This window comes from Arctopsyche grandis, chromosome 10, assembly GCF_051622035.1.
Source record: "Arctopsyche grandis isolate Sample6627 chromosome 10, ASM5162203v2, whole genome shotgun sequence".
Taxonomy (NCBI): Eukaryota; Metazoa; Arthropoda; class Insecta; order Trichoptera; family Hydropsychidae; genus Arctopsyche; species Arctopsyche grandis.
Window position 1 is genome coordinate 1,809,577 of NC_135364.1, and position 24,393 is coordinate 1,833,969.

At 30.4% G+C, this 24,393-nt stretch overlaps 3 protein-coding genes across 4 annotated transcripts; all 3 read left to right on the top strand.

Annotated features, from left to right (window-relative positions):
• The first annotated feature begins 803 nt into the window (after positions 1-803).
• Positions 804-7,555, top strand: LOC143917897 (kelch-like protein 1). Its single transcript, XM_077439515.1, has 10 exons — positions 804-1,019; positions 1,098-1,252; positions 1,331-1,533; positions 1,728-1,925; positions 2,016-2,195; positions 2,272-2,424; positions 3,353-3,504; positions 4,917-5,127; positions 5,253-5,430; positions 5,562-7,555. Exons 1-10 carry the CDS (start codon positions 901-903, stop codon positions 5,750-5,752), a joined length of 1,740 nt encoding a protein of 579 aa, XP_077295641.1. The 5' UTR covers positions 804-900; the 3' UTR covers positions 5,753-7,555.
• A 1,137-nt stretch (positions 7,556-8,692) lies between these two features.
• Positions 8,693-15,741, top strand: LOC143917909 (kelch-like protein 5). 2 transcript variants are annotated; one of them, XM_077439532.1, is made up of 10 exons: positions 8,693-9,532; positions 9,612-9,766; positions 10,098-10,300; positions 10,441-10,638; positions 10,729-10,908; positions 10,985-11,137; positions 12,066-12,217; positions 13,637-13,847; positions 13,973-14,150; positions 14,282-15,741. In XM_077439532.1, the coding sequence occupies exons 1-10, from the start codon at positions 9,417-9,419 to the stop codon at positions 14,470-14,472; spliced, it is 1,737 nt and encodes a 578-aa protein (XP_077295658.1). In that variant the 5' UTR covers positions 8,693-9,416; the 3' UTR covers positions 14,473-15,741. The 2 variants fall into 2 exon arrangements, with proteins under 2 accessions (XP_077295658.1, XP_077295659.1); XM_077439533.1 differs by having other exon boundaries at positions 9,218-9,532; positions 9,583-9,766.
• An 840-nt stretch (positions 15,742-16,581) lies between these two features.
• Positions 16,582-21,390, top strand: LOC143917911 (kelch-like protein 5). The gene is made up of 10 exons (XM_077439536.1): positions 16,582-17,746; positions 17,826-17,980; positions 18,066-18,268; positions 18,409-18,606; positions 18,692-18,871; positions 18,948-19,100; positions 19,330-19,481; positions 20,572-20,782; positions 20,903-21,077; positions 21,230-21,390. Exons 1-10 carry the CDS (start codon positions 17,631-17,633, stop codon positions 21,361-21,363), a joined length of 1,677 nt encoding a protein of 558 aa, XP_077295662.1. The 5' UTR covers positions 16,582-17,630; the 3' UTR covers positions 21,364-21,390.
• The last annotated feature ends 3,003 nt before the right edge of the window (positions 21,391-24,393 follow it).

Consider the following 24,393-nt stretch of genomic DNA (forward strand, 5'->3'; position numbering starts at 1 on the left):
ATTTAAAAAAAACTATGATGAAAATAATAGCAGAAAGCGATTTTCAGAAACATGTACAATGATTCATCTAATAATATATTTGAATGTTACTTTAAAATGAATATATTATATATAAATGTAAAATAAATGAGCCGTTATATTTAAAGTGGCCGAGGTCCAGTTTTCAGTTCCTAAAGTACAATTTCCGTTTCACTTAATTCACAAATTGTGATTATTTCTTTTGAATCGATACGTCCAGAATCTCGGAAAAACATGATAAACGTATTACAAGTCATCGGTATTTTAAAATATTGTTAAACGCAAAACATTATGTATGTATATTTAACGTTTTGCGAGATATTTCTCGAAATGAAGAAAAGTGCCATCAATTATAACGGCTCAAATAATAATATTTGTTTTTGGGAAGTAAATTAGTTTAGAAAAATATAGTAATAAAATCGATGTCGAAAATTAGAAATATTTATCTTTATTTATTTTTCTTAAAATAATTCTCTGGTAAATAAATGAAGAGGTCAATTATATTTAACTATTAATATTATTAGTATGTCAAGATTATTTCCCTGAAGAAGTAGATTTTCGAAACAAAACTTGATCTTTTTAACATCATGTCAAAGAATAATTATCATTAAATATCAAGGCTTTGTCTCCAATTTTATCAAAATAGCCCTCATTGCTTAAACACTATATTATAATATATATAACGGTATGGACATATCGTTTATAGATTGATTTCTCAGTAAAAGTTGGGGATCAATGTTGATTGAATCAGTGCAGTGCGATAACAATTTGTTACAACTTCAATTGGCATCTAGATCTTGACTTGGTGACACGTTTTTGCGATAGTTCATTATCATCGGTCGTTCTGCAATTAAAATTTACTATACAAAATTCTACACGAAAATGTCCGAATTCAATGGAGAGGCTTACGATCGACATGCAAAAACTATTTTAAAGCGAATGTTTGGCATTTACGAAGAAAGTTTGTTGTGTAATATCGATTTGGTAGTCGGCAATAACAGGTTGGTACATTTATGTGTGGTCTATAAAATATAATTGCCAATAAAATAGCACTTAATACGATAAAACGAATTTTCCAGTTTCTCAGTGCACAGGTTGATCCTTGTTACGAATAGCGATTTCTTCAAAAGTAAAATAAATGATACAACCAGCGAAATCATTTTGGAAGACAGTGATGAGATACTCGCGGAGTCTGTCAAGAAGACTATTAAGTTATTTTACCTCGGTGAAATAGGTAAGAAGACAGTTGAAGAGAAACCGTGTGTTTTTTAAAACTTTTATAAACTTATCTATGGCCAAATTTTCATTTTAGACTTGCAGCTACATCAAGTTGTGAACATTATCAAATTCTCCAAAATAATTCAGATGCGTGAACTCGAAGAATACTGTTTGGCGTACCTCAAAAAAATATTAGACAGCAAAAATTTCATTTTCATTGAAGATTTTGCCACACAACATGGATATTTGCGATTACTAAAGCAAACAAAAGCTTATATTGCGAAGAATTATTTGGAGGTATGTCTTATTTACGCCTTTATGTTATTGAATTCTATGACATATGATTGTTTTCTTTTATTTGTAAAAAACACAATTTATTTAGCTCGACAAAAAAACTGAAACTTTACGAAAAATTACTTACGTCACATATAATGATGATTACTTAAAATAATATCATAACTTTGTCATAATATTATCCAAAAATATTACAGATTATCCAAGAAGATGAATTCCTCAATATGAGTTGTGAACGACTGGGTGAACTTTTACAGTTGGATGATTTAAATGTAACAAGAGAAGAGCAAGTTTTTCAAGGCTTGAAGATTTGGCTGCAACAGAACTACGAGTCTCGGAAAAAACATTTAGATACCCTGTTGAAATATATCAGATTACCTTTGTTATCCGTCCAGGTATTTCCTACTTCGTGACAAATTTCATAGATAGTTAAAATTCGTATATACTTATTTATAATTTTCCAATGTGAATTTCTAATTTTTCAGTTTATATTAAATGAAGTGAAACCACTCTGTTACGATTCATTGAATTGCTGTCAAATGCTGTTGGATACATTTGAATACCGTCATAATCTTGAAAAAAGACTTGGATTTCCTTCGTTAAATTCAAAACCTCGAAAGTTCTTCCAACAAACTGTATTAATTGTAGGAGGAGAAGATAAAAGTGTATTTATCATATTTATTTTCATTTCTTAAAATTACAAGTTAAAGTTTCATTAATAAAGTTCATTTTCAATTTAAGACTTCAGGTGAAATTGAAATATGCGATGCTAACACTGACAAATGGTCTACATATCATGATTTGAACAATAAAACTACTAATTTTGGGGCTGTCGTGTTAAATAACAAACTAATTACTATGGATGGTGAATTTGGCGGCAAAACCACGAACAAGGTACCATTACATAGTTCGATTTATATGTAGCTTTGTGCTTTATTTTAAAATCTAAATCATATGTACGTATACAACGTGATCTATCACGCAGATTCCACACATGTTCGTTGGCACAAAAATCAAGTAAATAGATATTTGTCTATTTTGATTAATGTGTGTGTTAAGGTTTAAGGGTTAAATCTTGGTAAGGTATACATTGATTCGTTATTGTATACACTAACTTTTCGTCAAAGTATAAATGGTTTTCTGCGAGATATAATTTGACAATAAATTTCAGGGACAGGCGTGTTTGACAACTACTCTTGTCATGAGAAAGTTTGACAGTTACCTTCCAAACATAAATTATAAGCTCGATTCAAATTCAACTAATCAATTAAAGTACATGCAGGCCTTTTTACCTTCCGATGAGGAACCTCTTTTCACGCTTTTTTTAATGTTTCACAACAATTACACGAGTAGATATTCGTGCGCATATAATCACAATCCATATTTAGCCATATTTACAATCTATATTTATATATTTGGCCAAAATGGGAAAATATTGTGTCCATCTGAATGAAATAAAATATTCGAAAAAGGATTAGAAAGTATAATAACGAGAAGTGCGTTCCAGCATTTTCTTTTTTCAAAAATAGCCCTGACTGTATTTATCTAAATTACGTAGATCTATAAGTGTAAAAAAATTAGAAAATACAAGAGTGTGAGTAATAATCAATATAACCATAATCATAAAGAGAATACTAGTTATAATTGAAGCAACTTATTATGCTAGACCAAAATAAGTTTCCGACCAAACTAGAGGGCCGATGATTACAAAATGATCTCGAAATTCGTAATATCCGAATAGGGTTTCATACAATTGAGGATTTTAAACGTTGATTGCCCAGATCTAAATGAAACATTGTTTTAATATTTTGCCAATTTAAAGGTGTCTTGCTTTGATCTCGTCACAAAGGAAACAACAGAATTTCCGGCGATGCAACAAGAAAGGCGGTTATTTGCAGCCACCGTCAATGATGACCAAGTTTTCGTCATCGGAGGAAGTAATAATAAACAAATTTCGATGAATTCTGTGGAAAGGTTATTCTCTTGAGTCCAAAATCAATTTTTCTTTTCTTCTGTGTTTAACGACATAATCTACTTTTTGTTTCATTTTTTTTATCGGGTTGATTTTCTAACGGAAAATTAATATTTAATAATTCAAAAAAAATACATTTTATTAGTTTAACTAATTTACTAACGTGATTTTCGTGACCTCATCTCATCTTTCAACCAGTGGCGAATCAAGTAAATGGGGGGCCCCAGGCGCATTTGAAAATTGAGGCCCCCCACTTCAGTAAAAATCGGAGTTTTCGTCATCGGAGGACAGAATAATGAAAAAGAATCGATAAATTCCGTGGAAAGGTTATTTTTTTCAGTCAAAAATTAATTTTTCGTTCCTTTGGTATTTGACGGGATAATCTATTATTTGTTTAATTTTTTATTGGGTTGATTTTAAAACGGAAAATTAATATAAACACTTGCTTGCGGGCCAAATCGTAAATGCCCCATGAATGAAATGAAAACATGAATGTGGAAAGGTTATTTACTTGATACCAATTTTTTTCCTTCAGTATTTAACGTGATAATCTATTGTTTGTTTCATTTTTTCATCGTGTCAATTTTCTAACGGAAAATTAATATTAATAATCTAAAAAGAATAATTTAAAAATCAGAGGACGGAATAATAAAAATTAAACGATAAATTTCGTGGAAATGTTATTTTCTTAAGTCAAAATTTAATTTTTCTTTCCGTCGGTATTTAACGAGATAATCTATGTATTATTTGTTTCAATTTTTAACCTGGTTGATTTTCTAACGGAAAATTAGTATTAATAGTTAAAAAAAATAATTATAAATAAATTTAACTAATTTACTAACGGGATTTTCGTGATCTGATTTTTCTTGACCTCGTCTTATCTTACAACCCGTTTCGATATCCTGCATTACTGCTAGCACCCTCCCAAGAGAGGTTTAATTAAGATTTAGTTTAAGACCGTCAATTTATTTAAAATTCAATACTTCATCTTCAAAAACATCTAAAAGACAATTGAGACAACCACGTGGAAATTCTAATTTATCACTATATAAATGTTAATATTATATTCACAACAATAAAAGTTTCGAAAACAATTACACTATTACGTGAAATAACGAGCTTTTTCGTTAATCATTTTGATTTCGATAGAATTTTGCACTCAGGATTCAGAATTATCTACGGTCCATTGTTTGCCAATCACTAAACTCAGTGTACAAATATTAATAAGAAAAATATTTATTTCAAAATCTAATAAGGGTAGTGCAATCCCTATCGTTCACATAAATATACTATACATTTGCACAAATATTAAGAATATAAATAAATAATAAATTTGAACGAATACTCAATATTAATTTACATAAAATGCAAATAATGATGAAGTCGCAATGAAATTTTCCGGTTTTCATTTCAGGTATGATTTAGTTACGAATACGTGGACTAATGTGGCTCATATGTTGACGCCACGTTGTCATCCTGCAATAGCAGTCGTAGGCAAAGAAATGTATGCCATCGGAGGTTTAGACGTTAGTGGTAATACATTAAACACAATGGAAATCTATGATACACAACAAGACAAATGGGCAGCAGCCCCACCAATGAAAGAAAAAAGAAGTAGTTGTGCAGTAAGAATTCATTGTTATATTTACGTATCCTATGTACAACAGATCGATTTGTATCAATCAGCTTTAAAGACAAACACATCATAATAAAGTCATCTTCGCTGAATACCATTTGTTTCAACTTACAGGCTGTCGCAATGGGAGACCACATTTACGCTATTGGAGGTTGTAACAATACATCATCAGTTCTTAAATCAGTGGAGCGATTTGACATCAAGTCTAAAACCTGGACATCGGTGGCCAGTCTTCCTGAACCGAAGTATGGGCACAAAGCGATTGCTATCGACGAGAAAATCATTTGCGTCGGTGAGTTTCTCATTCATTTAAATACAGTACAAATTTATTTCATTACGTGTGATCGCTCTGAAAATTGTATCGTTTTATAAATAAGAATTGTTTCTTAATTTAATGTCAATATTAATCAATGTGTCTTTCAGGAGGTCGAAATTCAAAATCAGTGCTGAAATACGATCCAGGCACAGACAAATGGACAGAACATGGATCAATTTCAGAACCGCGTTTCCGTTTTAATTTATTACTTACACATGTGCAGATAATGAAGAATGAAAAAATTATGAAATGGATATTCGAAAAATACGTATCTTATTTCAATTTTACACAATTATAAATAATTACACTGTTCGACACGAAAAATGGTTCAGAGACGAGATATGACTTTTTTATAGATCTATGCCCAATTAACACGAATCTGGTAATAAAAAATGTTGATTGGCTCGAGATTCGGAGATATATGTCAATTTCTCGTTTAAAATGAATATTGGAATCTATAGTCGGGTATTTTATCTTTCATTTGTAGTACTTTTGAGTTTTCAAATCCCTCTACGTAGACGTCCAGTTCAAATCAAAAGTCAAAGGTACGTATTTTCACTTAGGATTTTTTCCCACTGTTAATACTATTTTATATTGAGTATTTTTTAATAAAACATGTTTATTGGGATAGTGTTCTGGCAACACTATTTTTTGTTTTCGTTTAAAAGGATTAATTGAAAGTGTGCTGAATTTTAAATCGGTAAAATTGCGAGCTAAAAGCTCGTACTAGTATTAACTCGTATTTACACGAATCTGAATCTAATTAATAGGGATAATATATTAAATTGTCTTTATATGAGAATTAAATAAAATTCCAAATCATATTACGACTATTCATGTGGATTAATAACAAAAATTCGTTTATTTTATCGAGGTAAGCCAGTTATCAATAGAATTTTTGTTATTAATCCACGAGAATAGTCGAAATAATATTTTTCTAAGTATAATTTTATTTAATTCTCATATAAAGACAATTTAATATATTACGGGTTGGCAACCCGCGGCTAATCGAACAAGAGTAAACTGCCACTTCTGGTTGACAAATGAATACCAAATTTTATACATAACTTTTTATTGAGCTTAAACTCTTAGATATGACATTTCAGTTTAATAAACTAAAAGGTTTCTGATTAAAATATTTAAAAACGTCAATTCTCTAGCGTAAAAGTACTATTTCCGATTCAGGTAAAAATATTCGAAAAATATTAGGCTATAAAATTTATACTTTCTATTAGAAATAAAACAATTTTAGTCGAATTTGCGGTTTGGAAGATAATTATTGAATTCAAAAACTTAAAAAAAGAGCACTCCTATAAGGAGAGGTACCATTTTCGGTCCACTTAAAAATTTGGAAAAAATTTACATAATATCGATAAGAATTTCAGTGACCGATACTAAGTTTCAGTTTGATAGGACTAACGGTTTTCAAAAAATCCCCAAAATACACAGACACATAATTTTTCTAGATCATGAAATCGTGATCATTGATCGATTCTGAGTTCAAATCAGTCAATATCTCGTGTTCAAATTTTCGCATGATCACAAAACTTCATCTATTGTTACTACGTACATAGATAAAGTAAATAGTGAAGACGTGAAGTGAACAAAAATTTGTCATTGAATGAATTTTAACGTAAGAAATAACACAAATGTGTACATTTGTTTTATAAAATAAACTATTTTGACCATAATTACAGTCGCATAAATAATGAAAATATGTGGTTTGCCAATTTTTCAAAGTTAGTCATACGATCAGAACTCGACTCCATCACAACGTGTACTTTTACAATTAAATACATGTACATATGTATGTAAATATACATGATAACATTATCATATTTTATTATCCCACATATCGCAACATATACGAATATTCATACAGCGGTTGTTGAAAAACAGTACATATTTATTCAATTGAATCACCGATAACATCGAATATAAGGTATACTATACATATTTACCAGTAGCACGTCCAAAAAATTTATTATGTTTCCCTCAATTAACCAATAATATTGTCAAGGAATTATTATATTTGTATTATATTGTCAAGGAATTATATTTATGCTCGGTTTCTTTTAATTACAATAATTATGTGCAACTGAAAATTTTAAAGTTCTTTCATTTCTTCTTTTGTTAAGTAATATCAATTTTACCAGAGCGTACATTTCTTTAAAAGAAGAAAATGAAACAGGATAAAATTAAAATTTAATTTTAAAAAATAACTATGATAAAAATAATAGCGCAAAGCGATATATTTTCAAAAACATGTAAAAAGATTAATATTTGTTACATATTTGAATTTCACATTAAAATGAATATATTGTGTGTAAATGTATAATATATGAGCCGCTATATTATAAAGTGGCGGAAGTCCAATTTTCAATTACAAAAATACTATTTCTGTTTGACTTGACTTCTATTGAGTTGATACGTCCAGAATCTTGGAAAAGCAGAATAAATGTATTGCAGGCCACCAGTATTTTTAAATATTGTTAAACGTAAATCAATATATGTATTTAATGTTTTGCGAGATATATCTCGCAATGAATAAAAGTGAAGTAATGCCATTTTCAATTATAACGGCTCATATAATAATATTTGTTTTTGGGAAACAAATTGTAATTGCAGACGACTTGATTTGAAAACAAATTAAAAATGTCGAAAATTAGGAATATTAATCTTTATTAGCTTAAAATAATTCTTTGGTAATGAAATAAAGAGTATATTTAAATATTAATATCATTACTATGTTAAGAACACTTCTTCAGCGTATATAGTATATATGGGTGTATTATAAATTATTTTTAGGGATTTATTTTGTATTACTTGGAGCTTGGAAAGGTTAGTATTCGAGGCGTTATTCCATACAGGTGAAGCATAGGTTAATAATGGTTATATGAGCGCGCGATATAATTTTATTTTATTTAGCGTTGATAAAGAACTATGGCGATTAAATATTGGATATATTGAGGATATACCCCGCATCGCCTTGCATTTCGCTGCCTCAATGTGAGGTGCCCATCTCATTCTTTTATCAAACGTTACTCCTAAATATTTTATTACTGACTGCCATTTCAGACTTTCTCCAGAGGGGATTTTCAGATCTGAACTTGGCTTATGCTTTCTAACACTAAAGAATATGGCGTCTGTTTTGGTTTGATTAATTTGAATTTTCCACTTAGTGAAGTGTTCAGTCATTGTTTTAATTGCAAATTCAAGATTTTTAAGAATAGTGTCTGGTTTTTTGCTACTTGTGAAGCAAGCTGTATCATCTGCATATAGGGCTATGTGACAGTTTTTTGGAATAGGTATGTCATTTATAGATATGGAGAACAAGAGTGGGCCAAGCAAGCTCCCCTGCGGAACGCCAGCTGCGATTATTTTTGGAGACGATAATTCATTATTTACGCTAACCACTAGCTTTCTACGAGTTAAGTACGATTTGATGATGAGAATTAGGTAGTTTGGTATTTTTTTGTCGAGACATACCATTCCGGTACTTCTCTTCATATTAAAGTTCTTCGTCACGTGTTCAGTTAGTCTTGTTAGTTGTTGGGTCGTGGAATGTCCAGTGCGAAATCCAAATTGTTCATTTATTAATTTCTTATTTACGACTTTAAGTAAACGAGTGTAGATTATTTTTTCCAGAATTTTTGAAAGCGTGCAAAACAATTGTAATAATTTATCATATATATTCATCACATCAAAAACAGGATCATAAGACTTTCGGTGCAGGTATGAAGAATCGTTATGTTTATAGATCGATTTCTCATTAATGGTTTGTTATCAATGTTGTTTGAAGCAGTGTGGTTCGATAGCAATTTCTTACAACTTCAATTGGCGGCTAGTTCTTGACTCGGTGACACGTTTTTGTGATAATTTATTATCATCGACAATTTCTTTTCTATTCCTATATCGTTTTAGTACCGCATTAAATTTATTATACAAAATTCTACACAAAAATGTCCGAATTCAATGATGTTAACGATCGACATGCAAAAACTATTTTAAAGCGAATGTTTGGCATTTACAAAGAAAAGATGTTGTATAATATCGATTTGGTAGTCGGCAATAACAAGTTGGTACATTTTATTTACATATATGGTAATTGTCTATATAATATAATAGTACATATTTGAATCAAACGACTTTTTCAGATTCCCAGTGCACAAGTTGATACTCGTTACGAATGGCGATTTTTTCGAAAGTAGAATAAATAATACAACCACTGAAATCATTTTGGAAGACACTGATGATATAACCGCGGAGTCTGTCAAAAAGACAATTAAGTTCTTCTACTTCGGTGAAATTGGTAATTACATATGTAGATCAAAAGAAACCGTGTGTTTTTAAAACATTTAAATACATTGATATCCATGGCTTGTATATAGGATTGTAATATAGGTTGTAATATAGGATTGTAAATAGGTTTTTGAGCTCTTTTTCCTATTATGCTTTAGATTGACATTAGAATAATATAATACTGTGATTACTAACCAAATTAAATTAAATTGTAAAATAGAAAATGATCAGTAGATCAGTAGCTATTAAAATAGATATAAGATGTATTGTGAATATAATTTCGTAAGAATAAAAAGCATTTAAAAATCAAAAAAATATCCTTGGCTAAATGTTCATTTCAGACTTGCAACTACATCAAGCTGTGAACATAATCAAATTCTCCAAAATGATTCAGGTGCGTGAACTCGAAGAATACTGTTTGGCGTACCTCGAAAAAATAAGACACAATAAGAATGCCATTTTCATTGAAGATTTCGCCAAACAACATGGATATTTACGATTACTCGAGCAAACAAAAGCTTATATTGCGAAGAACTATTTAAAGGTACGCCTTTATGTTATTGATTTATATGACATATGATTTGGCATATTGTATTTTGTATCATGGATATCATGGATATAACCACAAAAGCTTTTTCGACTATGTTTGTCATAATATTATCCAAAAATCCGATTGGTATGCAGATAATCCAAGAAGATGAATTCCTCAATATGAGTTGTGAACGACTGGGTGAACTTTTACAGTCGGATGATTTAAATGTAGCAAGAGAAGAGCGCGTGTTTCAAGGATTGAAGATTTGGGTGCAAAATAACTACGAGCCTCGGAAAAAGCATTTAGATACCCTGTTAAAATATATCAGATTACCTTTGTTACCCGTCCAGGTATTTCCTGCTTCGTGACAAATTTCATAGATAATTCAAATTCGTCTATATTTATTTATAATTTTCCAATGTGAATTTCTAATTTTTCAGTTTATATTAAACGAAGTGAAGCCACTCTGTTACGATTCATTAATCTGCTGTCAAATGCTGTTGGATACATTCGAATACCGACATAATCCAGAAAAAAGACCTCTATTACCTTTGCTAAATTCAAAACCTCGAAAATGCTGCCAACAAACTGTATTAATTGTAGGAGGAGAAGATAAAAGTGTATTTATCATATTTATTTTCATTTCTTAAAATTACAAGTTAAAGTTTCATTAATAAAGTCCATTTTCAATTTAAGACTTCAGGTGAAATTGAAATATGCGATGCTAACACTGACAAATGGTCTACATATCATGATTTGGACAATAAAACTACTAATTTTGGGGCTGTCGTGTTAAATAACAAACTAATTACTATGGGTGGTGAATTTGGCGGCAAAACCACGAACAAGGTACCATTACATAGTTCGATTAATATGTAGCTTTGTGCTTTATTTTAAAATCTAAATCATATGTACGTATACAACGTGATCTATCACGCAGATTCCACACATGTTCGTTGGCACAAAAATCAAGTAAATAGATATTTGTCTATTTTGATTAATGTGTGTGTTAAGGTTTAATGGTTAAATCTTGGTAATGAATACATTGATTCGTTATTGTATACACTAACTTTTCGTCAAAGTATAAATGGTTTTCTGCGAGATATAATTTAACAATAAATTTCAGGGACAGGCGTGTTTGACAACTACTCTTGTCATGAGAAAGTTTGACAGTTACCTTCCAAACATAAATTATAAGCTCGATTCAAATTCAACTAATCAATTAAAGTACATGCAGGCCTTTTTACCTTCCGATGAGGAACCTCTTTTCACGCTTTTTTAATGTTTCACAACAATTACACGAGTAGATATTCGTGCGCATATAATCACAATCCATATTTAGCCATATTTACAATCTATATTTATATATTTGGCCAAAATGGGAAAATATTGTGTCCTTCTGAATGAAATAAAATATTCGAAAAAGGATTAGAAAGTATAATAACGAGAAGTGCGTTCCAGCATTTTCTTTTTTCAAAAATAGCCCTGACTGTATTTATCTAAATTTATGTAGATCTATAAGTGTAAAAAAATTAGAAAATACAAGAGTGTGAGTAATAATCAATATAACCATAATCATAAAGAGAATACTAGTTATAATTGAAGCAACTTATTATGCTAGACCAAAATAAGTTTCCGACCAAACTAGAGGGCCGATGATTACAAAATGATCTCGAAATTCGTAATATCCGAATAGGGTTTCATACAATTGAGGATTTTAAACGTTGATTGCCCAGATCTAAATGAAACATTGTTTTAATATTTTGCCAATTTAAAGGTGTCTTGCTTTGATCTCGTCACAAAGGAAACAACAGAATTTCCGGCGATGCAACAAGAAAGGCGGTTATTTGCAGCCACCGTCAATGATGACCAAGTTTTCGTCATCGGAGGAAGGAATAATAAACAAATTTCGATGAATTCTGTGGAAAGGTTATTCTCTTGAGTCCAAAATCAATTTTTCTTTTCTTCTGTGTTTAACGACATAATCTACTTTTTGTTTCATTTTTTTTATCGGGTTGATTTTCTAACGGAAAATTAATATTTAATAATTCAAAAAAATACATTTTATTAGTTTAACTAATTTATTAACGTGATTTTCGTGACCTCATCTCATCTTTCAACCAGTGGCGAATCAAGTAAATGGGGGGCCCCAGGCGCATTTGAAAATTGAGGCCCCCCACTTCAGTAAAAATCGGAGTTTTCGTCATCGGAGGACAGAATAATGAAAAAGAATCGATAAATTCCGTGGAAAGGTTATTTTTTTCAGTCAAAAATTAATTTTTCGTTCCTTTGGTATTTGACGGGATAATCTATTATTTGTTTAATTTTTTATTGGGTTGATTTTAAAACGGAAAATAAATATTAACACTTGCTTGCGGGCCAAATCGTAAATGCCCCATGAATGAAATGAAAACATGAATGTGGAAAGGTTATTTACTTGATACCAATTTTTTTCCTTCAGTATTAAACGTGATAATCTATTGTTTGTTTCATTTTTTCATCGTGTCAATTTTCTAACGGAAAATTAATATTAATAATCTAAAAAGAATAATTTAAAAATCAGAGGACGGAATAATAAAAATTAAACGATAAATTTCGTGGAAATGTTATTTTCTTAAGTCAAAATTTAATTTTTCTTTCCGTCGGTATTTAACGAGATAATCTATGTATTATTTGTTTCAATTTTTAACCTGGTTGATTTTCTAACGGAAAATTAGTATTAATAGTTAAAAAAAATAATAATAAATAAATTTAACTAATTTACTAACGGGATTTTCGTGATCTGATTTTTCTTGACCTCGTCTTATCTTACAACCCGTTTCGATATCCTGCATTACTGCTAGCACCCTCCCAAGTGAGGTTTAATTAAGATTTAGTTTAAGACCGTCAATTTATTTAAAATTCAATACTTCACCATTCACCTTCAAAAACATCTAAAAGACAATTGAGACAACCACGTGGAAATTCTAATTTTATCACTATATAAATGTTAATATTATATTCACAACAATAAAAGTTTCGAAAACAATTACACTATTACGTGAAATAACGAGCTTTTTCGTTAATCATTTTGATTTCGATAGAATTTTGCACTCAGGATTCAGAATTATCTACGGTCCATTGTTTGCCAATCACTAAACTCAGTGTACAAATATTAATAAGAAAAATATTTATTTCAAAATCTAATAAGGGTAGTGCAATCCCTATCGTTCACATAAATATACTATACATTTGCACAAATATTAAGAATATAAATAAATAATAAATTTGAACGAATACTCAATATTAATTTACATAAAATGCAAATAATGATGAAGTCGCAATGAAATTTTCCGGTTTTCATTTCAGGTATGATTTAGTTACGAATACGTGGACTAATGTGGCTCATATGTTGACGCCACGTTGTCATCCTGCAATAGCAGTCGTAGGCAAAGAAATGTATGCCATCGGAGGTTTAGACGTTAGTGGTAATACATTAAACACAATGGAAATCTATGATACACAACAAGACAAATGGGCAGCAGCCCCACCAATGAAAGAAAAAAGAAGTAGTTGTGCAGTAAGAATTCATTGTTATATTTACGTATCCTATGTACAACAGATCGATTTGTATCAATCAGCTTTAAAGACAAACACATCATAATAAAGTCATCTTCGCTGAATACCATTTGTTTCAACTTACAGGCTGTCGCAATGGGAGACCACATTTACGCTATTGGAGGTTGTAACAATACATCATCAGTTCTTAAATCAGTGGAGCGATTTGACATCAAGTCTAAAACCTGGACATCGGTGGCCAGTCTTCCTGAACCGAAGTATGGGCACAAAGCGATTGCTATCGACGAGAAAATCATTTGCGTCGGTGAGTTTCTCATTCATTTAAATACAGTACAAATTTATTTCATTACGTGTGATCGCTCTGAAAATTGTATCGTTTTATAAATAAGAATTGTTTCTTAATTTAATGTTAATATTAATCAATGTGTCTTTCAGGAGGTCAAAATTCAAAATCAGTGCTGAAATACGATCCAGGCACAGACAAATGGACAGAACATGGATCAATTTCAGAACCGCGTTTCCGTTTTAATTTATTACTTACACATGTGCAGATAATGAAGAATGAAAAAATTATGAAATGGATATTCGAAAAATACGTATCTTATTTCAATTTTACACAATTATAAATAATTACACTGTTCGACACGAAAAATGGTTCAGAGACGAGATATGACTTTTTTATAGATCTATGCCCAATTAACACGAATCTGGTAATAAAAAATGTTGATTGGCTCGAGATTCGGAGATATATGTCAATTTCTCGTTTAAAATGAATATTGGAATCTATAGTCGGGTATTTTATCTTTCATTTGTAGTACTTTTGAGTTTTCAAATCCCTCTACGTAGACGTCCAGTTCAAATCAAAAGTCAAAGGTACGTATTTTCACTTAGGATTTTTTCCCACTGTTAATACTATTTTATATTGAGTATTTTTTAATCAAACATGTTTATTGGGATAGTGTTCTGGCCACACTATTTTTTGTTTTCGTTTAAAAGGATTAATTGAAAGTGTGCTGAATTTTAAATCGGTAAAATTGCGAGCTAAAAGCTCGTACTAGTATTAACTCGTATTTACACGAATCTGAATCTAATTAATAGGGATAATATATTAAATTGTCTTGATATGAGAATTAAATAAAATTCCAAATCATATTACGACTATTCATGTGGATTAATAACAAAAATTCGTTTATTTTATCGAGGTAAGCCAGTTATCAATAGTGGAAATATGATTTTTCTAAGTATAATTTTATTTAATTGTCATATAAAGACAATTTAATATATTATCCTCTGAAGCACGGGTTGGCAACCCGCGGCTAATCGAACAAGAGTAAACTGCCACTTCTGGTTGACAAATGTATACCAAATTTTATACATAACTTTTTATTGAGCTAAAACTCTTAGATATGACATTTCAGTTCAATAAACTAAAAGGTTTCTGAGAAAAATATTTAAAAACCTCAATTCTCTAGCGTAAAAGTACTATTTCCGCATAAATAATGAAAATATGTGGTTTGCCAATTTTTCAAAGTTATTCATACGATCAGAATTCAACTCCATCACAACGTGTACTTTTACAATTAAATACATGTACATATGTATGTAAATATACATGATAACATTATCATAATTTATTATCCCACATATCGCAACATATACGAATATTCATACAGCGGTTGTTGAAAAACAGTACATATTTATTCAATTGAATCATCGATAACATCGAATATAAGGTATACTATATTTACCAGTCGCACGTCCAAAAAATTTATTATGTTTCCCTCAATTAGCCAATAATATTGTCAAGGAATTATTATATTTGTATTATATTGTCAAGGAATTATATTTATGCTCGGTTTCTTTTAATTACAATAATTATGTGCAACTGAAAATTTTAAAGTTCTTTCATTTCTTCTTTTGTTAAGTAATATAAATTTTACCAGAGCGTACATTTCTTTAAAAGAAGAAAATGAAACAGGATACAATTTAAATTTAATTAAAAAAAAACTATGATAAAAATAATAGCGCAAAGCGATATATTTTCAAAAACATGTAAAATGATTAATATTTGTTACATATTTGAATTTCACATTAAAATGAATATATTGTGTGTAAATGTATAATATATGAGCCGCTATATTATAAAGTGGCGGAAGCCCAATTTTCAATTACAAAAATACTATTTCTGTTTGACTTCTATTGAGTTGATACGTCCAGAATCTTGGAAAAGCAGAATAAATGTATTACAGGCCACCAGTATTTTTAAATATTGTTAAACGTAAATCAATATATGTATTTAATGTTTTGCGAGATATTTCTCGCAATGAATAAGAGTGAAGTAATGCCACTTTCAATTATAACGGCTAATATAACGGCAAATATAATAATATTTGTTTTTGGGAAACAAATTGTAATTGCAGACGACTTGATTTGAAAACAAACTAAAAATGTCGAAAATTAGGAATATTAATCTTTATTAGCTTAAAATAATTCTTTGGTAAATAAATAAATAGTATATTTAAATATTAATATTATTACTATGTTAAGAACACTTCTTCAGCGTATATAGTATATATGGGTGTATTATAAATTATTTTTAGGGATTTATTTTGTATTACTTGGAGCTTGGAAAGGTTAGTATTCGAGGCGTTATTCCATACAGGTGAAGCATAGGTTAATAATGGTAATATGAGCGCGCGATATAATTTTATATTATTTAGCGTTGATAAAGAACTATGGCGATTAAATATTGGATATATTGAGGATATACCCCGCATCGCCTTGCATTTCGCTGTCTCAATGTGAGGTGCCCATCTCATTCTTTTATCAAACGTTACTCCTAAATATTTTATTACTGACTGCCATTTCAGACTTTCTCCAGAGGGGATTTTCAGACCTGAACTTGGCTTATGCTTTCTAACACTAAAGAATATGGCGTCTGTTTTGGTTTGATTAATTTGAATTTTCCACTTAGTGAAGTGTTCAGTCATTGTTTTAATTTAAAATTCAATTTCAAGTGTCTGGTTTTTTGCTACTTTTGAAGCAAGCTGTATCATCTGCATATAGGGCTATGTGACAGTTTTTTGGAATAGGTATGTCATTTATATATATGGAGAACAAGAGTGGGCCAAGCAAGCTCCCCTGCGGAACGCCAGCTGCGATTATTTTTGGAGACGATAATTCATTATTTACGCTAACCACTAGCTTTCTACGAGTTAAGTACGATTTGATGATGAGAATTAGGTAGTTTGGTATTTTGTTAATAAGGAGCTTATAAATGAGTCCATCATGCCAAACCGTGTCAAAGGCCTTTTCTATGTCGAGACATACCATTCCGGTACTTCTCTTCATATTAAAGTTCTTCGTCACGTGTTCAGTTAGTCTTGTTAGTTGTTGGGTCGTGGAATGTCCAGTGCGAAATCCAAATTGTTCATTTATTAATTTCTTATTTACGACTTTAAGTAAACGAGTGTAGATTATTTTTTCCAGAATTTTTGAAAGCGTGCAAAGTAATTGTCATAATTTATCATATATATTCATCACATCAAAAACAGGATCATAAGACTTTCGTTATGTTAATAGATCGATTTCTCATTAATGGTTTGTTATCAATGTTGTTTGAAGCAGTGTAGTTCGATAGCAATTTCTTAAAACTTCAATTGGCGGCTAGTTCTTGACTCGGTGACACGTTTTTATGATAATTTATTATCATCGGCAGTTGCTTTTTTATTCCTATATCGTTTTAGTACCGCATTAAATTTATTATACAAAATTCTACACAAAAATGTCCGAATTCAATGATGTTAACGATCGACATGCAAAAACTATTTTAAAGCGAATGTTTGGCATTTACAAAGAAAAGATGTTGTGTAATATCGATTTGGTAGTTGGCAATAACAAGTTGGTACATTTTATTTACATATATGGTAATTGTCTATATAATATAATAGTACATAATTGAATCAAATGACTTTTTCAGATTCCCAGTGCACAAGTTGATACTCGTTACGAATGGCGATTTTTTCGAAAGTAGAATAAATGATACAACCACTGAAATCATTTTGGAAGACACTGACGATATAACCGCGGAGTCTGTCAAAAAGACAATTAAGTTCTTCTACTTCGGTGAAATTGGTAATTACATATATAGATCAAAAGAAACCGTGTGTTTTTAAAACATTTAAATACATCAATATCCATGGCTAAATGTTCATTTCAGACTTCCAACTACATCAAGCTGTGAACATAATCAAATTCTCCAAAATGATTCAGGTGCGTGAACTCGAAGAATACTGTTTGGCGTACCTCGAAAAAATAAGACACAATAAGAATGCCATTTTCATTGAAGATTTCGCCAAACAACATGGATATTTACGATTACTCGAGCAAACAAAAGCTTATATTGCGAAGAACTATTTAAAGGTACGCTTTTATGTTATTGATTTATATGACATATGATTTGGCATATTGTATTTTGTATCATGGATATCATGGATATAACCACAAAAGCTTTTTCGACTATGTTTGTCATAATATTATCCAAAAATCCGATTGGTATGCAGATAATCCAAGAAGATGAATTCCTCAATATGAGTTGTGAACGACTGGGTGAACTTTTACAGTCGGATGATTTAAATGTAGCAAGAGAAGAGCGCGTGTTTCAAGGATTGAAGATTTGGGTGCAAAATAACTACGAGTCTCGGAAAAAGCATTTAGATACCCTGTTAAAATATATCAGATTACCTTTGTTACCCGTCCAGGTATTTCCTGCTTCGTGACAAATTTCATAGATAATTCAAATTCGTCTATATTTATTTATTCCAAGGTGAATTTCTAAATTTTCAGTTTATATTAAATGAAGTGAAGCCACTCTGTTACGATTCATTAATCTGCTGTCAAATGCTGTTGGATACATTCGAATACCAACATAATCCAGAAAAAAGACCTCTATTACCTTTGTTAAATTCAAAACCTCGAAAATGCTGCCAACAAACTGTATTAATTGTTGGAGGAGAAGATGAAAGTGTATTTATCATATTTATTTTCATTTCTTAAAATTATAAGTTAAAGTTTCATTAATAAAGTCCATTTTCAATTTAAGACTTCAGGTGAAATTGAAATATGCTATGCTAACACTGACAAATGGTCTACATATCATAATTTGAACAATAAAACTGCTGGATTTGGGGCTGTCGTCTTGAATAACAAACTGATTACTATGGGTGGTGAAATTGACGGTCAAACCACGAACAAGGTACCATTCGTTCCATTAATAGTTTTTAGTTCCATTTAAAATCTAAATCACATGTATGTATGTACCTATTATACTGTATTTTCATTGTGGTGATTTATTCGGCTAGGGTCTACCGACCAATTCGAAAAGTGGACATTCGTGATATGTGATTTAAGTTTCATACGATTGAGTATTTAAACGTTTACCCAGATCCAATGAAATGCTATTTTTACATTTGCTAATTTCACAGGTGTCTTGCTTTGATCTCGTCGCTAAGGAAACAGCAGAATTGCAAGGGATGCAACAAGAAAGGCGATATTTTGCAGCCACCGTCATCGATGACCAAGTGTTCGTCATCGGAGGACGGAATAATAAAAATGAAACGATAAATTCCGTGGAAAGGTTATTTTCTTGAGTCAAAAATATTTTTTCCTTTCCTTCGGTATTTAACGAGATAAACTATTATTTGTTTAATTACTCTATCTATGTACATACATAGTAGCAATAGAAGTTTTGTGATCATGCGAAAATTCAAACTCGAGATTTTGACTGATTGGAACTCGGAATCGATCACTGATCACGTTTTAATAATATAGAAAAATATGTGGGTGGGAAAAATATTTTTTTTGTTGCTCAGTGTAATTTAAAAAATATATATTTATTTAACTAATTTTTTAACGTGACTTTCGTGACCTCATCTCAAACTTACACCCCTTTCCGATATTCTGCACTTTGGATACTGCTCGCACCCTCCCAAGTAAGCTTTAATTAAGATTTATTTTAAGACCGTCATTTTATTTTAAATTCAATACTTCATCTTCAAAAACATCTAACAGACAAACCTCGTGAAAATTCTACTTTTATCACTAACTGATAATATGTATTATATTCATAGCAATAAATGTTTTGAAAACAATTCCACTATTGCACTATTGCGTTTATGTTTCAATTCCACTTTTGCGTTTATGATTCACTTCGATATCGATTCAGTATCTATTCCTATAGTCTTCCGATCGTTTTGATACTTTGCCATTTTGTGCGCTTTGGTCAACGATGGAAATTTAAATCGTTTCTGATAGTTCCACCGGGAAAAATAATTCCTAAATCAAATAGATTTCGATAAAATTTTTCACTCGGGATTCCAAACGATCTACGGTCCATAGGTTGCCAACCATAAAAATATTTATTTCATATACTATGTATTGAGGGTGGTGCAATTCCCATCGTTCATTGTAAATAGGCTGTTGAGCTCTTTTTCCTATTATGCTGTACAATAACATTAGAATAATATAATACTATGATTACTAACAAAATTAAATTAAAATAGTAAAATAGAAAATGATCAGTAGATCAGTAGCTATTAAAATAGATATAAGATGTATTGTGAACATAATTTCGTAATAATAAAAAGCATTTAAAAATCAAAATTAAATTCCCATCGTTCATATAAAAATACTATACATACTAAATTCGCAATTACATTTCATTTCAGGTATGATTTAATTACGAATACGTGGATTAATGTAACTCGTATGTTGACAGCACGTTCTTATCATGAAAGTGCAGTAGTGGGGAAAGAAATTTATGCCATTGGGGGATTGGACAATATTGGTAATAGATTAAACACAATGGAAATCGTTCATACGCAACAAGATAAAATAACAACAGCCCCAGCAATGAAAGAAAAAAGAAGTAGTTTTGCAGTAAGAATTCATTGTTATATTCTTGAATCCTACAACTGGTCGATTTGTATCCATCAGCTTTATAAACAAACATATTACAGTAAAGTGTTTTCGCTGAATACGATTTGTTGCAACTTGCAGGCTGTCGCAATGGGAGACCACATTTACGCTATTGGAGGTTGTAATCCATCATCGATTCTTAAATCAGTAGAGCGATTTGACATCAAGTCTCAAACGTGGACATCATTGGCCAGTCTTCCTGAAATAAGGCATGGGCACAAGGCGATTGCTTTCGACGAGAAAATCATTTGCGTCGGTGAGTATCGCAGTCATTTAAATACAGTTCAAATTTATCTTATTTGCTGGGCGTTGTGTGATCGTTCTGAAAACTGGAACATTTTATAAACACAAATCGTTTGCTTTTTTTTTAATTTATATATTTATAAATATGTCTTGTTATAATTTCAGGAGGTAAAAATTCAAAATCAGTAATGGAGTACGATCCAGATACAGACAAATGGACAGATCATGGATCAATTTCAGAAGCACGTTCCTATTTTAATTTATTAGTAGCATCTATGCAAATTATGAAAAATGAATAATTTGTTGAATAAATATTCGAAAAAGTCGTAGTTTATTTTAATTCAACCCAATTAGACACACCCAAGTGCGCTCTTGACAATGTGGCATACCATGTAAGTGTGCATTACCGGTTTTCAGTAACCCGGTTGACCGTTAATTATGTTCAAATTCCATTACCGAATTACCGGTAAATGATTCCGGTAATTTCGGTAAATAAAAAAAAATATTTCTAATTTAAAAATATTTTTGAACTATGGTATTATTATACATATATCATGATATTTGCAATGAACAGGTTCGATGCATTTTTATAACCCTCTTATTAGCTTGTAATTAAATTCATTCGTCAAACAATCACTAAATATTCGATTGAAGACAAGGACGAAAATGAAGACAGAGAAGATTGCGGCAATAATGAAGTTTTTTGATTTTTAACTGAACCATTTGAAGTTTCTTCGAAAGATATTATAAATAATGGGTGGCAGTCAGGTTGCTCGACGGCTAAAAAACCAGTGTTTATTTTTATTATCAACCATTTTTTTTTGCTCCTGCTTTCTCAGACAACGGAGAGGTCTATTATTATTTTTTGGCAGAAACTTGACCGCCGCTCGTTAGTTATAAACATTTAACTCATAATAAAATACGAAAGATTATGTATATATAAAAAATGTTGATTGGCTCGAGATTCGTATGTATATGTGTTTTTTTATTCGCGCGATTTTTCTATATCTTGGTGTTGTTCGGTCGATGTCTCAAAATCTGGCAATTCCTGTTCAAAATGAATATTGGAATCTAGTCGGGTATTTTATCTTTCGTTTGTAGTACTTTTGAGTTTTCAAATCCCTCTAAGTAGTCGTCCAATTCAAATCAAAAGTAAAAAGTACGTATTTTCACTTAGAATTTTATCCCACTGTTAATATTATTTTATATTGAGTATTTTCCATTGAAACATGTTTATTGGGATAGTGCTCTGGCCACACTATTTTTTGTTTTTGTTTAAAAGGGTTAATTAGAGTGTGTTGGTAAAATTTTAAAATTGGTTTTTTAAATTGGTAAAATTCGAGCTAAAAATTCGTATTAGTTGAGCACGGCTTTGCTTTGTGTATACTGTACGCTCGACTTGCGCTGAACGCGCGAGCTAATCAACATTAGTGAGTAGAGTGACTCAAATGTTGATCTCGTGCATTCAGATCATATCGCATCATATATGTAACAGCGGTTTTTGACACTCTTTCGAATTTCTTTAGAATATTTCAAAAATATCGAATGCTGGGTCTATTTGCTTGGTAGTTGTAAACAAACACTACCCACTGTAACTATGTACGTACACATTTTTTTTTTGTAATTTACAATATTTACAACATTTTTATAATCGGATTGCAGATAGGCATTAAGGAAATATGATTTTTTGCATATGATTTTGAAATATGATTATGGCTATTGTTAACTTCGAAGAAAATCTTTTTTTTTATTTTATATTATTGTGAAACGCATATTTTTATATGGGCTTGCCCTATGAGTATCCGTCTCTTAATTATAATTGTACCAAAAATAATGTTAATAAAGCATTTGAACTATCTAAGCTAACATATTTATTTATTTATTTAAGTTTAAGTTTGTGGCCATTGTGGAATTACAGGAGTCCGTAATGCGCCACAATGGTCAAAAAAATACAGAGAGATGAGAAAAATAAAAATATATACATATATTTTTACCTGTCCAGACAGGTAGCCTATTATACATATAATTGGGGCTTTTAGATAAAGAAAAATTTATTTGAAATAAACATAAAAATTTAAAAAAAAAGTTATACTACATACATATGTAAACGTATGTATGTACATATAAACGACAAAAAAATAAAAACCACGAAATTTTAATTGTGTTAAATTTTAATTGTGATATTTATTGCGAAATTGTCAATATGGGACATTTATAATATAAAAAATAATCCTGCTTTTTTGTAATTTTATTTTTTAAATGGTTAATTTATCAATTTCAATTAATATGTAATTTTTAAATTAAATAAATTATTTTATTTAATTTAAAAAACAATAAAGGGGTGACAAATTTGATATTTGCCAAGGGCGACATAAACATCGCTACGGCTCTGCCTATAACTGATCAATTTGTATTAATCATCGCTGAATACCATTTGTTATAACTTGCAGGCTGTAACAATGGGAAACCACGAATAAACAAGAATATTTTCTTAATTTAATTTTAATATTAATCAACGTGTCTTTAAATATTTTCAGGAGGTCAGAATTCAAAATCAGTGCTGAAATATGATCCAGGCACAGACAAATGGACAGATCATGGATCAATTTCAGAACCACGTTCCTATTTTAATATATTAGTAGCACCTACGCACATAATGAAGAATGAATAAAGTGTGAAATAAATATTCGTAAAATACGTATCTTATTTCAATTCTACACAATTACAGACATCTATGAGACTATAAGTACTCGATAATGTGCTAAACATGTACATATATACGTTCTTATTATTTTCATCGATGGAAAACTTTCGTCGTATTAAAAGAACGTTAAATTTAAAAAATCATTGAAAGAATCTTCTGTGCCTCCGACCAATCGATTTATATCAACAAAAATTTCCAAAACTGGGTTTTTTCATATATATCGTTTTTGAGAATAGTTTCGATTTTAATTTTAAGTATTATTGAATTAAACAAACTCTCGATATTCATCTAAGTCACCGTTTCGCTCGAATGTCTTCATAAAAAGCGCGCCACGCTCGATATGGGATGAAGAATTAGTCTAAGAAGAAGAATTAGATAACCTATAGAAGAATTAGTTAACCTTTGTCTGAATTGTGTTAATAAACAAGATTTGTCGGATTTATTAAATCAATAAGATTTTCTACGAGATTTTCCATCATAAGGATTTTATATGATTTTGAAGTAATTTTAAAAATAATTAAAGAAAAATTTCGTGAAACTACTGCTCGAGACTACTGCTAAAAATATCAATTATTTCATTAATAATGGTTTGTATGATTCTTCATCATGTATCTGGGGAACTAGC